This window comes from Polyergus mexicanus, unplaced genomic scaffold (assembly GCF_030449975.1).
Source record: "Polyergus mexicanus isolate NDT 795.1 unplaced genomic scaffold, iyPolMexi1.0 SCAF_11, whole genome shotgun sequence".
In the NCBI taxonomy this organism is placed as follows: Eukaryota; Metazoa; Arthropoda; class Insecta; order Hymenoptera; family Formicidae; genus Polyergus; species Polyergus mexicanus.
The window spans coordinates 2,636,200-2,652,317 of NW_027223331.1; the positions used below are offsets into that span (position 1 = coordinate 2,636,200).

Sequence of the window (16,118 nt, forward strand, 5' to 3'; positions counted from 1 at the left end):
ATTCTATGATTAACATGTCAGTAACATATAGTAATATATTTGAGTTTAACAATGAAGTGAAGTATGTATAATAAGTATATAAAATGCTTTAAAAAACCTAATCATGTGTTTCTTTTTCCGCTTGCATAATTGATTACCGTATATATATATATATACGGTAATCAATTATGCAAGCGGAAAAAGAAATACATGATTAGGTTTTTTATATATATATATATATATATATATACGGTAATCAATTATGCAAGCGGAAAAAGAAACACATGATTAGGTTTTTTAAAACATTTTATATACTTATTATACATACTTCACTTCATTGTTATATATATATATATATATATATATATACATACATTGTATTTTATGTGCGTACTGATGCATATTGTATCACTGACTAGCTGGCGTTTCTCCCTCGCGCGCTTCGCGCATTCGGTATGTAGTTGCGTATTTCTGAGGATGGGCAAATATGGGTCAATTATGATTCATATTCTTAAAAATTCCTGAGATGTCTAGAAACGTACTGGTGAAGATTTATTATTGAATTAAATTTTTGTTAATAATTCAGAGAGAGAGAGAGAGAGAGAGAGAGAGAGAGAGAGAGAGAGAATGGGAGAGAAGAGGGAAAGAGAAAGAAAGACAGCGGTAGGTAAAATGTCTTAAGTCGGCTTGCAATTTCGGCGTAGTTTTCCTTGAGTTTTCAGACTTTTCGTAAACAGCAAACGTTAATCGGCAATGCTGACCATCGCTTTTTTAACCGTCGCGTTTGACCATAAAATTGCCTCTGGCATTGGATCAGGAATGCATCCTGCTGCTTTTTATCGCGAGGATCCCCGTTAGTTTTCGCAAACGACCTCAAGCATTTTGCGACGAGAGTCTGAATACCGAAAAGAGGAAGATTAATTCTCTTCAATGCTGCAGAGCGTCTTTAAGTATTCCTTTTCCTCGAGGAAATGGCCTAGCTGGCAATGATGGGAACGAGGTGTATGTAGGATGGCTTAGAGTCTCTGCTGTTCGATAAATTGGAAGTACATTTTCTCGGGACTTTTAAACGCGTGACCTCTTTGAAGGTTGTGGCCGTAAGAGACATAAGCTTTGGCGTACTATTAACACCCAGCGGCTATTTAATCAGTGTCAGTCGATGAATAGGTGTTATTAGAAGCCGCTCTTCAGGCGTATCACACGATAATGGCGATCCTTGACGCAAGCATATTTTTAATCGCGATACTTTTTTTACTTTTGCATTTTCTATATATCACGATGACAGTCAAGCGATTCACGATAAACTTTGCTCACTCATTTATAATGCATGGTAAACATAAAATTTAGTATTCTAAAGATTTAATATACGAAGGAAATAAAAGGCAATCAAGAGTCAGAGCGGTAATTTGTGCGCATATATGTTTTATTACAACCAAATTATATTGATATTTTGTGGTAGACGAAATCACAAAAACGTATGTATCGGTCTCTTTTTTTGGACCATCCTCAGCGTAATTACAAAGTATATGTAATTATATATGGTACATTAAAAGGCAAGAAAATAGCCTTAATTTACAGACAGATACAGAATGTTTATATTATGCTTATACGGATGTGATCGATAAGTTACCAAAACTTTGAAAGTCATGCTGTCTGTTATTTGTAAACACTCTTTTGTATTCATACTTACTGTATGTATCGTGAGATATGAAAAAAGACTTGATATTCATTCTCGAACATCCGTACGTAATATTTGCCTCCTGTACAATATGAGTGACTCACTCAAGTTCGGTATAATTATATTGCCAGTTATTTTTTAATGTAGTATATTTTATCGGACAGTCTCTTTCTGTTTCGAAATTACATTATATAACATTAACCATCTAACAACATGGGTGACTCACTTTTGTTCCGCGTATTATTACTGTCACATTTTTGATATAAAATATATATTCTATATATTATACTTTGTAATTGCGCTGAGGATGATCCAAAAAAATGGACCGAAACGTATGCTTTTTCTGATTTTGTCTATCACAGTCAAAATATCAATATAATTTGATTATAATAAAACATATGCGCACAAATTACCGCGCTGGCTCTTGATTGCCTTTTATTTCCTTCGTATGATATATTCATAAGAGCCTTCATTAGCTAAAGATTTAATGTATTTTGAATAGAAATGTATGCTCTTTGTCTCTAAATAAAATAAAATTTGATGTTATACCAACCATGTGACATATTATTACGTCTGCGCTAATAAAATAATACATTTAACATAAGGAGAGAAAATACATAATTTTATCAAAGTTAAATAATGTAGAAAAGACATTAAAATTGTGCATAAGTTATAGATAAGATTCAGACTTATTTGTAGCTTAAAGTTTTATTAGCATAGATGGACGAACCTTGAAAGTATTATCCACTCTACAAGATATAGTTCGCTATTTTACTTTAAGGATTAACATAATTATATTCGTGTGCTTACTTTTCAGGTGCTATATTCACTCATGACCAAAAGGATAGCAGCACGGAGCTAGCCTTCAAGTACGCCGTTTACAAAATCAACAAGGACAAAATTATCCTGCCGAAGACCACACTGGAGTATGACATCCAGTACGTGCCAAAAGATGATTCCTTTCACGCATCGAAGAAGGGTAAGTGCTAGGTATTCGTTTTTTTTTTTTTTTTTTTGTCGCATGATTAACGCATCTCTATATTTTCTGTACACATATTTTTCGAATAGATTGCCTAAATAATTTTATTTAGCATTACCGTAAAAATTCTACATTGGCGGAAGAAATGGCGTAATTTGAGCCGATGTCGCGTGTAGAAAATTCTCCAGTATCGTAATGAAACGATACCGCATCGCACACGTCCGTAAGAAATTTCACCGAAGTTAAAAAAAAAAAACATCCCTCACGCTCATTAATCTCACGGCTTCGCGCATGTCAAAAATGATTTATTCCTAAAAACTTATTCCGTTTTCACACAGATAGTTACGGACAGTTGGAAAATAACTAGTTGGTACATTTCTGGCACGAGTTTGAGACAACTATCGCTTAATTTTAGCTTTGAAAACATGAGGGAGACAACCGTTTTTGCGCTTGCCGAAACTTTTTTAATTCGTATAATTCTTATCATCGAAGTGCGAGGAGCACGATGGGTCAGATGCTACGTTAAATCTTTTTCACATAGAAACGATAGGCGGATCAAATAATCGTTCGTGAACGGTAATCGCCTATAAGAGAAGTAAGTGAGTCGAGATAAAGGGAGCCGATTTATCGAGCAAAATCATGATATTCACGAGAATATCCTGGGGTATCTTGAATATCACGAGAGTCCTTACAGAGTCAACGCGCTGTGCGCGATGTAAAGAGCGTATACAAAATTTATCATCTTGACAGCACGTATATATAAACCAACCAAGAATAATAGGTTTGCTCGCCGCTCGTCATTATTAAAGTAGCATATACTTATTATTATCCTTTTATTATTATTCTTTCCGTTCGCCGTTATCGGATACGTGGACAACAATATCTGATTCGTTTTATAGCGTCGTTAAAAGCATATTATACGCTTCTTGTCCTATATATGAGAAAATTTCAAAGATAAAATTAATTGTCGCCTCTTTACGCGATATATCGTGCGCAAAAGTATTCCTTTAATATTTATGATTCAGCATACATATGTCGATTCTTCCATAACAATCTTTAGCGCATTGGTATTACAGGCCGAAATGAAATTCTTGTTTCTGTTTCTTACAAAAGATTCTTGGAACGAGCTCATTTTTAAATATATAATGGAATTCAATATGGATTCGTTAGTTTCATTCTTCTCGTAAGATACAATGGTGTTTATAATCCTGGCAAGAACAATCGAGCAGATTTCTTTTCTCCATTTCTTTTCTCCTTTGGTGAATATCCGAATTTGCGTTATATTTAATTCTCCGTAATGCGAATCAACGTATCGAGATTCTTTTAGTCATCGAAAATAAACTATATGAAAAATGTTAATCCAGATCAATATCGAATTGAATAGAAGCACACGCTCGTTATGTACGCTATACAAACGTTATAACTATTCGATAAGGGTGATTAGTTTCCAATCTTTCGTTAATATTGATCAACGGAGAATTAATTAACAAAATCGATCAGTTGCTATTTCTGGCCTCAATTTTGGCCGAAAATCATGATTTTGCCGAGCGATCGATGTTTGACAAAAATGATATATTCATTTAAATGAGATGTATGCTAATTTCTGACTTGTTCGTATTTTTGATTTCTATACTTTAAATATGGAAAAAATTACTGAGCAAATAATATTAGTATTAAAAATAATTGCATCTTTATTATGTTTTCTCTCTCTTTTTCTTTTTCTCTTTAATAGTAAGATTATTAATAGGAATTAATATCTATTAATTACGCAACTTGAATTAAAATCTTTCCGTATCCTGTCGTATACTTAAGTATTGACAGGAATACACATGTAAATATAAATTATTAATTTGTTGATGGAGAGTAAATCAAATGAGGTAGCGACCAAATTCGAACATATATATTTTCAATTCAGAGCAACCAGGGAAAGTTGAGTCGGTGTTTTTGTCGAATTCGTGCCTCGGAATTGCCATGAGGATCGATAGAATGTGTATATGTATCGTGTACCACTCTGAGTAGGAAGCCACTTCAAAACTGGTCTATAGTCTGCTTGTAGCGCCGAGGGTTTTCCCTAGTGACTTTTTATGGACCAATTGGTTCATCTAGGGCAGCACGAGACAGTCAAATTTATTTATTTCGAAGCTACGTGCTCTGAACATTTTACACATATGTATATATATATATATATATATATATATATATGCGTGACAATTACAATAACTAACTAAATTTCGTTATTCATATTTTTAATGCAACCGTATATATACATGATACGGGATTATCGTATAATTATTTTTCGTGCCGGTAATAAAATTTAACGAAGACTGAATTAACGAGAAACATATGTATCCCTCGATGATCGGAAGCGATATTAGTGCGTGGCTCGTTTTCCCGTGAGATTGCTGTACGAGTATTAACGTATCGATGCATCGCGCCAGAAAATCCGATAACCAACTTTCATATAGCACGTGCGCATATAACCATAAAAGTCTACAAAAAATCGTATTCGTTTGCGCAGATAACGCTACTTTGCGGTATCCAACGTGTCCCATCACCGCGTCCCTACATGGACCATTTACATGATCACGTGCACTTATGCAAACAATGCCATGTTAAGGCGACGTGACAAGTAGTACCAGTCAATGAGCGCGGTTCCTGTTTAAGCTCTTTACATACATTACACGCTACGTTTCCTCTCATCCCATTTGTAATAGCGGCCTCTTACTTTCAGTACTCGCGGCAAAAATTGTGCGATAGTTAAATTATGTATGTAAGTATGCAAGTAAGAAAATTTCATAAGAAAATTTAATGCAGAATTGAAATGCTTTAATGATATTGAAATATTAATAAAGTGAATAATTTTCGAAAAGTTTTTATTACATTTGCCGATTTTTAATTAAAATTAATTAGAAAATAATGTTTCATTGCCGATTTATATTCGCGTAACTTTACTTATCAAATTCTCTCAAATTTCAGAATCATCGGTTTTGTAAAATTTTTCTTGAAAACAGGATCAATACAATATTTACTAACAAGGATGCTGTCAAACTTTAAAACAAACCTTGCGAAACATAAATACATAATTTTCGAAACTGTCGTCGGTTAAAAGAGACCCAGCTTTAGCGTTACGTCATGTCGCGTGTTCGAGAGTCCCTCTCGAACAGGTCGCTCTCGATTCAGCTTATAAGCACTTCTTGTCTTCAAACCGATAGTGCTCTTGATTTTCGATCTTTGATGCGAAGGTTCCTCGGTCTATGTACATGCCCGAGAACTCTCGATCGTGAGCTACTTTAGAATTTTTACGAATAAGAGAAGCCTACATCGTCGATAAAACTCTGGTCGCTAGCATAGCTTACATAACTTGGTTAATACCTTCATACAGATAAAATAACGAAATATGATATTTATAAATAAATTTGAATTTATTAGAGAGCGGGTAAAATTCTGAAGATTAATCGAAAAATAAAATTGCCATATAATAATAGACGCATGTTATAGCCAAAGAATATGTAACATATATTTGAATAAAATTAATGATTCGCAGACAAAGATTGCATGAAATCTATGTCATTGAGAAAAATGAGAAAAATATAAGGGAAAACTTAAAGAAAAGCGTCTGGCAGAGAGTAGCATTCATCGTTGAATATAAAAACTCATTTGTCAGACGGGAAGGTCCTCAGCTTACCGCGCGGCAGACACTATTGTCGTTCACTCATCTCTTTGATCCGTCATAACGGTTAAATATGCTACCGTGAAATCTGCAAGTAATGAGTGCTGCAGCAAATCCGATGGGGATTTGAGTTTCAGTTTAATCCTCTGAGAGTGAGCATATAGTTCAGTTTAGCGCGAAGGCTGTCGTCGCGACCGCTGCCTGCTTGCTCAACAATTTAAACTTTAGCGTGCGGACGTTTACGAGTTACAATTGTATATCGATCGAATAATCATCAGCCGGGAGATGCATCGAAATAAACGAGAAATCAATTAGAGTTACGATTTTTCCGCGTTTCCGTTATTTCGTCTTCGAAAAGAGAGAAAGAGACAGAAAATCATGGAAAAAAATTCATTTTTAATCGATATTGTCGGCACAATTATTGGCCACATCACGTCGCTTAATACTTTAATCATTCTTTTTTTACCGTCGCAAATCCTCCCGGATACGAAACCGGGGGACATGTTTATCGATTTAGCTTCGAATTTTTCTCGCTGTCGCAGACGCGCGCGCGAAAGCGGATTTGCCCCGCCGCTTGTAAATAAATCCCGGGATATAATACCGACGGCAGAATAAAAGGCTTAGGGCCATATTTCAGTCTTATAATCTGCGTTTTCCGCCGCGTTTTTATATCGATAACGTACGTGTACGTATTCAACGTCACTCTTCCCAAATCCGAGATCGTACGATTCTCTTCTTTCGTAATTTCTGTTCCGCCTTCTTATCTCGCGACATAATTGCACATAATACTCCTCGTGTGTCTATGTCAAATGCAAACTTTAATTTTAGATGCTTCTCCCATTCGTTCTTATAGAAAAATATTTCGCAAATCAACCTTATATATATGCATTCTTATATTTTATTTGTCAATCGTGTTTGTAATCTTGCAAGGCGATAGATAATAATTACGGCCGGTCTCTCAATATTGCTCTTATTTTGCACAAAACAAACTTACGCGGCCGTTGTTGACGCACCGAGACGTTATATCAAATCGTACTTCCGGCGACGGGAAGAGAGAATCAAGAGTCATTTTATATCGACGCTTCTTCAAATTTCATTTCCCTCCATCTCTCTTTCATCGGGCATCCCACTCGGTTTTCCATTCGCTTTTTTCCGACGCGGGAATACCGCCGGGAAAAAAGCGTGGCGCGGTGAAAAGAGGGGTAGAAATCGGCAGGGCGAAGGGACGAGGGAGAAAGGATAGCGGCGGCGAAGGAGTTAAAGAAAACTGAAAAGCAGAGAGAGGCTGTAAGGGAAACGCAAGGTTGGCAAAATAGAGAAGAGGCCAGACGGAAGGAAACGCAAACCGGCGCGCGAAACCAATATCAATACGAAAACGAAGCAGACTTACCATACCTTGAGCCGTGGGGCGCACGCGGACACGTTGCACGCGGAATATATACGAGAGCAACACGCACGTCTCGTCCTCTTCCCGACAAATTCAGTTGGGAATTTGCCGAGGAAATTTTTCTGCCCCGGTATATAGCAGGAGAGCCTTGAGAGCAGTAGGGCTGTTGCCTTTCCTCCTCTGCGAGATTTAAAAGTACACGGACGTCAGTTTGCATTCGCCTAAGTTAGTAATATTATTACATATATAGGTTCTCCTCTCTTCGCACACGAGGACTTCCTCGATTTTTTCTTGATGCGAAAGCACGGTCGCGATATATCGCGACATGCACATAAACTGTACAGTTATTGGACGCTTTAGAAATTTTATTCGATATCTTTATTACATATGTATAAAAATCTTTTTGCTGAATCTCGCTGACGCAATATTTTACAAACATGCTGAGAAGAGAGCGCGCGCGTGCTATGTCATGTGAAAAATTATATTTATATAGGAGAATTGAAAAATGTAGTTAATCCGAAAAGAAGACGATTCTACATTCAAAAATAAATTGAAAATGTAGTTGATTTTATTTATTTGCGTGATTTTAGAAAGAAAATAAAATAACATATCGTTATATAAACAATTTTTTTTTTAGTGACTATTAATAACTATTAATATATAAATATAAAAGTATAACATTTTGTTTAATAAAAATAATTTAAAATAATTTAAGTTATAATTGAAGAACGAGAGAAATTATGTGTAAAGCATCAAGATAAATTTTGTTTTTTCAAAAAAAAAAAAAATATATATATATATATATATCTTTCTATATATATTTTAATATAATTATTATTATAAGAGAGAAGAGATAATTTTGATAATATATATATATAATATAAGATCTTTAGAAAACTATCAAGCTTAAAATAGCAGAAATATATTGTCAATTTAGAAACTCAAATTTTTCAAAGACGAAAAATCTATCAGAAAAAAACTTTATTGATCATTTTCCATATAATTTTGCACGAGAAATCATCTTCTCTTTTGGATTATATTACATTTTTTCCGATTTATATAATATCTTCATATGTCACGGCTTTAAAAAAAATATATATAGAAAGAGAGAGAGAGAGAGAGAGAGAGAGAGAGAGAGAGAGAGAGAGAGAGAAGGATAAACGAATAGATTGACAAATAGTGGCATTCTGGGTTCTTTGAATAAACGAATTAACAGCGGCTAAATCTATATTTCTTCCCCACTGATTAATCGAGTGGCATTCAACTCACGCGGGAGAAGCAAATTACGAAGGAACACTGTAGCGATCCCCATAGCGGGTATATACGAAGATAGCTCGGAAAGCTGCAAAATTGATTCAATGGCGAGTAAAGAGATTTAACGCGCAATTACTCTGATTGAACGAAGCTGATGGCTCGGGATCTGTCAGGAGAATTGCCGACGTCAAAGTACAGATCGGCACTCGACTCCTCGTTAAGATTAAAAAGAGAGCCAACAAACGCCAGACATCCTTACGCTATACACACATTGTCACACTGAAACAATATACGTCTTTGTCGCTATTACATCGCTGATTCGTTCGTTACCGTAGATTCAAAATAATATTTAGTGAACATCTAATATAAAGAGCGTAATTAGATCCATAACACGATGCCAGAGAATACGAGCGTATGCTTTTTATATCAAAAATGGAAGAATAAAATTGAACAGAAAAGGAAGATAAACATCAAAGTTTTTAAAAGCCCAAAACGAATTTTTTTCACTTTTTATTTGTCATTTATTATACAAAAAGTTTGCACTTTCTTATACAAAACTGAAATTAGAACGCTTATTTTATTGAATATTTCTTTCTTTCTTTTTAAATCTTGTGTAGAGATCTTTTTTGTAGAGAATTTTTTTTTCTTTAGCACAGAGAAAGAGAGAGAGAGAAGGAATATTCCTTTTTATATCAAAAATGGAAGAATAAAATTGAACAGAAAAGGAAGATAAATATCAAAGTTTTTAAAAGCCCAAAACGAATTTTTTTCACTTTTTATTTGTCATTTATTATACAAAAAGTTTGCACATTCTTATACAAAACTGAAATTAGAACGCTTATTTTATTGAATATTTCTTTCTTTTTTTTTAAATCTTGTGTAGAGATCTTTTTTGTAGAGAATTTTTTTTTCTTTAGCACAGAGAAAGAGAGAGAGAGAGAGAAGGAATATTCCGCGAGAAAGACTCTCATTCTTTACATAAAATATTTTTGCCCTATTGGACTATTTAATGGATACGTTTACGCAACCACCTGTTGCAGTAGTGAATTGCGCGAATTCGAAACCAGCGAATTTTTGCTGCATCTCTCGAAATATGTTTGATCGATGGTGAACATTGATATTTCATAACGGAGATCTCTTAGGAAATTTGCCGATCTTGTCGAAATTCGACGAACAAGCACGTTCACATATAAACGACAAGTTATCCGCTGTAAGAGCAACTCGAAGAATAGTATCGCATAAGTTTACTAATTTCAAACTTCGATTACGATGATATGTTGCGCGACGTAAGCAACAGGAGACTGATTTTACTTGTAAATGAAACATATTCTAAGTCAAAAGCGACAAGCGAGAAAGTTGCCAGGCGTAAAGATAGCGCCGGACTACGCGCGATTCGTTTATAATTCGTGAATAATTTAGATGAAAGATTCGTTAAATTCCACCAGATTTCTTTATACAGTTCACGAATTACGAATACGTATATAGTCTGGCGTTAGCTTCATGAATATTTGCGGGATAAAGATACGTTGACACACATACAGACGATGTAATTACAAGGTGTACGATTAACAGTTGTCTTAAAGGCCGAGAATCCACTGGAAAATCTTTGAAGATATGCAGAGAGAGAGAGAGAGAGAGAGAGAGAGAAAGAGAGAGAGAGAGAGAAAGAGAGAAACGCTCCTTCTTTGAAATTATTTGACTAATATTGCGTTGAACCGTGAAAAAAAATGGAAGACATCTCTCTCTTTATAATAATTCGAATTAATGTGAAATTAATCTTGTTCAGCATTTATGCCGCAATATATTTTGAAATTAATCTTTGTAAGATAATAAAATTTTCTTTCGTTTCTTTTGCGTAAAATATTCGAAATGTTTTGTTTACGTTTTTCGTTTTTGGAATAAGTTATTGTTTATTTCTTACGAAAAGTGAGAAAGTATATATGTATATATACAAGTAAAACAAACACGCGCGGGTAGTAGGGTTTTATGGTACAAGGATAACACAAGAGTCAGTCGTCGATCAACAAGCGCCGAGGCAAGATCGTGAGTAGATTAATTTACTAAACACGAACGAAAGAAGAAGGAGAATAAATTTCTAGAACAATATATACTTATATATATTAAAACGCTTCTCTCTCTCTCTCTCTCTCTCTTTCTTCTTCTTTCTCTCGTTCTTTTTTATTTTTCGTTGCATCTCGTTCTTCCCATAACTCTTACATCTTTTCCATTGAAGTGACAAACTGGATTAATAAACAATTTTCAAGTTTTCTTCTCGATATTACATGCAAATTTTAAGCGTAACTAAAGAAAAAAATTATATAATTGATTATTATACGTATATCTACAATTTATATTTTGAACAATTTATAATACTAAAAGAATAGAATACTAAAAGAACGTTGCTTAAAATATCCAAACAATTCTGTTGTTCGCAAATTAGCATATAGAATATTGTAATATAATTCGCATGCTGTAGAATGCAGCAGAAAGATTTGATGTATGTAGGACATCATCGTCAATGATAATTAATATGAAAATCAAGAATTGCGCATACGCGCATTTAGTAATTGTGGTTATTAGCATTCGCAATATTAATGTCGACATTTTATTTGTATACTTATTTATCTATGTTTTGAAAATTCCCATATTACTAGTTAACATATTACTGTTTTTCTAATGATAATATAAACAAAATATCTTCTCGATCGTGCCAAAATAGTTGAAATATGCAGAGACGCCACGATTACTGTCGATTAATGTCTCAATAATAACTTACAAATTGATGGATGGATAAGAAACGAAAACGGTTCATCTTCGGGCCAAACGTGATATCAGAATAGTGCTTCGAAAATTTAATGAGCTGTGCTTTCTCTCTCTCTCTCTCTCTCTCTCTTTCTCTTCAATTTCGTCGTCAATGTGAGAAAAAACCGTCGTCGATGCCGACAAAGTTGAAAGTTGCCGAGGAAAGGCCATTCCCGCGAAAGTTGCAAAGTTAATTAGCATGGCGCACCTTTCATGGGGATGCCTGACGCGGTTGTTAAGCTTCCGGCTACTGGTATATACGATAATCTGAAGGAACATAAAGGAGGAAAGGCCAATAAGACTGCTCGTTACGCGATGCGCAGGGCACGGTAAAAGAATACGCTCTTGCATTATTCTCTGGAAAACTCACTAACGTAAGTTCACTAACTGCGAGGGTATTAGATCGCTGCGAAAATTCTTATTGTTTTATATAGAACTACAAAATTATCGCTTTCTTACGTTTGTCGTGAATATTTTGACAAATAAATTTTTTATCCATATATTTGAAATAATTACTACACAATAATTAGTACATATGAATGTGGATTTATAAGTAATTTGAAAAGAATATAATTTTATTTCACTATCTATAACTGTGAATAGAATTAGAAATAAGCAAGGTATAACATAAACGAGAGGAATATTAGAAAATACCTTTTCCATCGACAATATATTATTTTTCAAAAATTAGCAAAGCATAAATTAGATATGATATTATTATTAATGTATTTTTAATGTAGAATAATATTCTATGTCATATTGAAATATAAATACTAAAAATATTTATAGCAGCGTAACACGATATATCGTGCAATAAATTTTCGATAAAGCAGATGCTTTTTTTCCTCTACTAAAAAGGTGTTACGATTATTGTAAACGATAAAATATTACGATAATCGCTAAACGACTAGATCGATATCAATACATCACGCAGTCTCACGTCGGTTCTCTCTTGGCAAGAAACTCAAGACACTCTCCTTTACAGCAGGTTAAATCTACTGCATCTCGAGAGAATGCCTTGGCAATGACCCGGCAAGATCTTTTTACAAGCGCGGAATAATTACGAGTCCAAGTCCGGCTGTTCATATTTTCACGTCGTACTCCCCCATAATAACTCAGCCCTACACTTCTCACAGTTTCTCGTTAGGGAATCGCAGAAGTTGTTTTAATATTTTTAAAATAGTGTCAATTTTTTCACACAAACGAAAAGTAAATTAACGCAAGGCTGTTCTAAGAAGCGGTCCAATTATCTAAAGGACTATCTTTTAAACATAAAATCATAAAAATCCCATTCAAATTACATGACACAACAAAATATTCCTCTTTAATATACAGATGCATTTATTCAACATTGAATCTGTAACGACACACGTAAAAGCATAAGTACTTTTTAATACTTATGGAAAAATATTTTATCGTATCATGTTGTATTATTATCATATAATATGAATTAACACTAAAGCTAAATTAAATAATGCATATTATCGCATATATTGTCAATCAATAATTTCGACATTTTCAACTCCTAAAAGCTAAGATTTTTATACTCGCTTATATCATTATCTCGTTTAATGTCCTTTCTGTGCGTGAACTCAAGATTAATTCACGTGAGATTCTAATCAGCCTGATTACAGTGTGGCACTTAAATGCCACAGCTCGTAAATGCGGTGCGCAATGCAAGAAGAGGCATAATCGCGCTTAATGACTTCTTTTTATACTTACGTCGGGCTTTATCTCCGACGTTCTCGCGCCATTGATTTAAAACGCAGCCGCTTTATCTCACGAAATTAAGAAGAGCGCCCGAATCACTCTTTCTCCACTTTCTCCCGCGCAATCCCGGATAGCGGAATCGCCTTGCGACTTTGATTCATCATCGCGGGCACCATTGGCACGGCCAGCGAGAGGAAAGTGGAGGAAGATAACTCTCGTGGCCGGCGGCCAAACTCGTAACGTATCAGAACCTCCCGCTACGATCTCGACGGCTTTTTGGTTCGACGACGGCAACGAAGTAGATCGAGCATCATGCGCGGAATGGATCTTGTCGAGTGCTCCGGAAAAAGAAGGTTCGAATAGGCACCGATATTCCTTTTGGGGTCTATTGTGCGCGCTTTCCTTTCGATTTATTGTCGGAAAATTCGCGTAAAGACGTACGAATCTTCCTGATAGGAATCCTCTGCGCCTTTTGTGTGCCTGGATAGACGTTAACTTTGATCGCGCGGATTTTCGTGAATGAGGATCCGAGACTTATTCGAAATAAGGAGCTGACCTTCGAAGATCCTGGATGATCTGATTGTAAAAGGGACCGAGCCGTCTTCGATCTTCTCGAAATATGATTGATTTTCGTTGAATCATCAAAGATAAATGCGGATAGTGAGAAAGCGATCGCTCCTTGCAACATAACGTCAGAGTCGACGTTTTAAAAAGCGAGTTAACTTTCGTATTTCTCGTGCACGACGTCGACGTCAGCCACAGAAACTTTTTCGACAGCGCGCTGTCATCGTAAACAAATTCAGATACGATTGGCTGGCTGGCTCGATTCCACAAACTCGCCTTTCTTCTCTTATTTGCTCGCCGCGTTTCCGGATGCCCCCTGATCTGCGACCAACCGCTTATATATCCCCTTTCCCATTTCCGCGTTCCCGAAAATACGCGCTGTTTTCCATCTTCGCGCCGCTATCGATCTCACTTTTCAATTTACTACCGTCTCGAGACCAGATACTCCGTCCTTGAAACACAGAAAGCCGACGTTGCCCTTTGTAACGTTATCGATTCCGTCTAGCTATTACGAATGTAAGTTGGAATTTCACTCTGAAACCAACGCCGTATTACGGTATGGATTCTGCAGATAAGATATCTCGAGCTTATCGAGTTGAAGTTCGAATTTGCCTTTACGAACTTGCGCCGAGACGATAAGAACGACAATGTCGCGAGTATCTTGGAGAGTTAACGGATTAATGAACAAATCGCGCACGACTTTGGATAGAACCGAGTATAAAGCCAGATAATATATTTATCGGCGCAGTCGACAAATTGAATTTTCCGCGTCGCGGTCCTTTGCCGAAACCACGGTTCCTTTGATTCGCCGACGATTCTGCTCGATGATCGATAAAGCACTACTAAATTAGTGCTTTAAAGTCCCTTCGATCGGCGATGATATAATTTCTAATGAATCAAGTGGACAAGCGAATTCAGGTTACCCGATTACTATAGTTACCGGAATCAATCAAGACTATACGATTGACTACTCCAGCAAGGCAGCATCAAGTTAGTTTCGCAATAATGAAGTGACGGTATAGCAAAGAGAGAAACGCAACCGACGTCCAAGAGAAACCGCAGGGAAATAAGTAAATTCGATTAATTCGAGCAGGAGAGTAGCAATTACTTTAATGAAATAAATCAAGGAAGAGACTATCGACATTTCACGAATACGATAAGGAAACGTGCAAATATATCTGCGTAGTTTATTAAAAATATTTACTGTTTTCATTAATATAATTTAAAATATATGCGAAATGCATTAGTACAATTATATACAATTATGTAAATTTATATACAATAATTCACATTTATTTATATACAATATAATTAGAAAAATCAGTTAAAAGTGTCAATTTTCTCACTCGAAACGTCTCATGCAAATTAAATTGTTTCAAACACGAGTTGTTTGTACGTATGAAAAACGAAATGAGTTTACCAGAGTTGTAACTGGATTTTTTGTTTGTTTTTTTTTTCATAAAAGATAGATCTTTTTCGCGATATAAATCCCGGCGATTGCGAAATTACTTTTATTCCCGGGATCTACGTTAGATGATTTTTTTCCCTCATCAACGACAAAGTCGTAAGCTACATCGCCACAGAGAACAACTCGGTAATGAAACTCCGAAACTGACGAGATCCGTCGCAAACCGAATAAATTGAATTTATTTCGCTTCGGATGACAAATGCGGCTGATCGATAGCGCAAAACGAGCGCAATATACATTTACACTATATTCCGGATTTTTAATTACGCGATGAAATTCCGCATGTTTGCACGAAGCGATGCAATTATTGAAATGTTTTTTGAATGGATAATGTCTGGATATAATCTCTAAGCCAGATTTTTGCAAATCGAGAAAAAAAGTATAATATATATATATGTACATTCATGTTTCAATTTTAATTTAAAATATAATAGTAGGATTTAAAATATTTTTATCAAAAATCTATTTTTTCTTGAAAAAAAGATATATATATATATATATATATATATATATATATATATATATATATATACAATTATCCGTATTAAGTTGAATTAATAAAAATATATATCTCTCGTTTTTGAGATAAAAAAATTTAATGTTATTATCAAATATTTCGAAGGTAGT

General features: G+C 35.1%; 1 protein-coding gene across 7 annotated transcripts in view; it reads left to right on the plus strand.

The window, feature by feature from the left end:
* LOC138937544 (glutamate receptor ionotropic, kainate 2) overlaps positions 1-16,118 on the plus strand; it is a 141,464-nt gene that overhangs the window by 49,428 nt on the left and 75,918 nt on the right. For 6 of the 7 annotated variants that reach the window (XR_011447529.1, XR_011447530.1, XM_070303914.1 and 3 more), the window contains exon 3: positions 2,475-2,636. Coding sequence is in view for 4 of the 7 variants with exons in the window: in XM_070303914.1 (XP_070160015.1) it covers positions 2,475-2,636 (162 nt within the window). In the remaining 3 variants the exon portion in view is untranslated. Of the gene's footprint in view, positions 1-2,474; positions 2,637-10,977; positions 10,991-16,118 lie in introns of those variants that run through there. The other variant, XM_070303917.1, reaches the window with a different exon arrangement.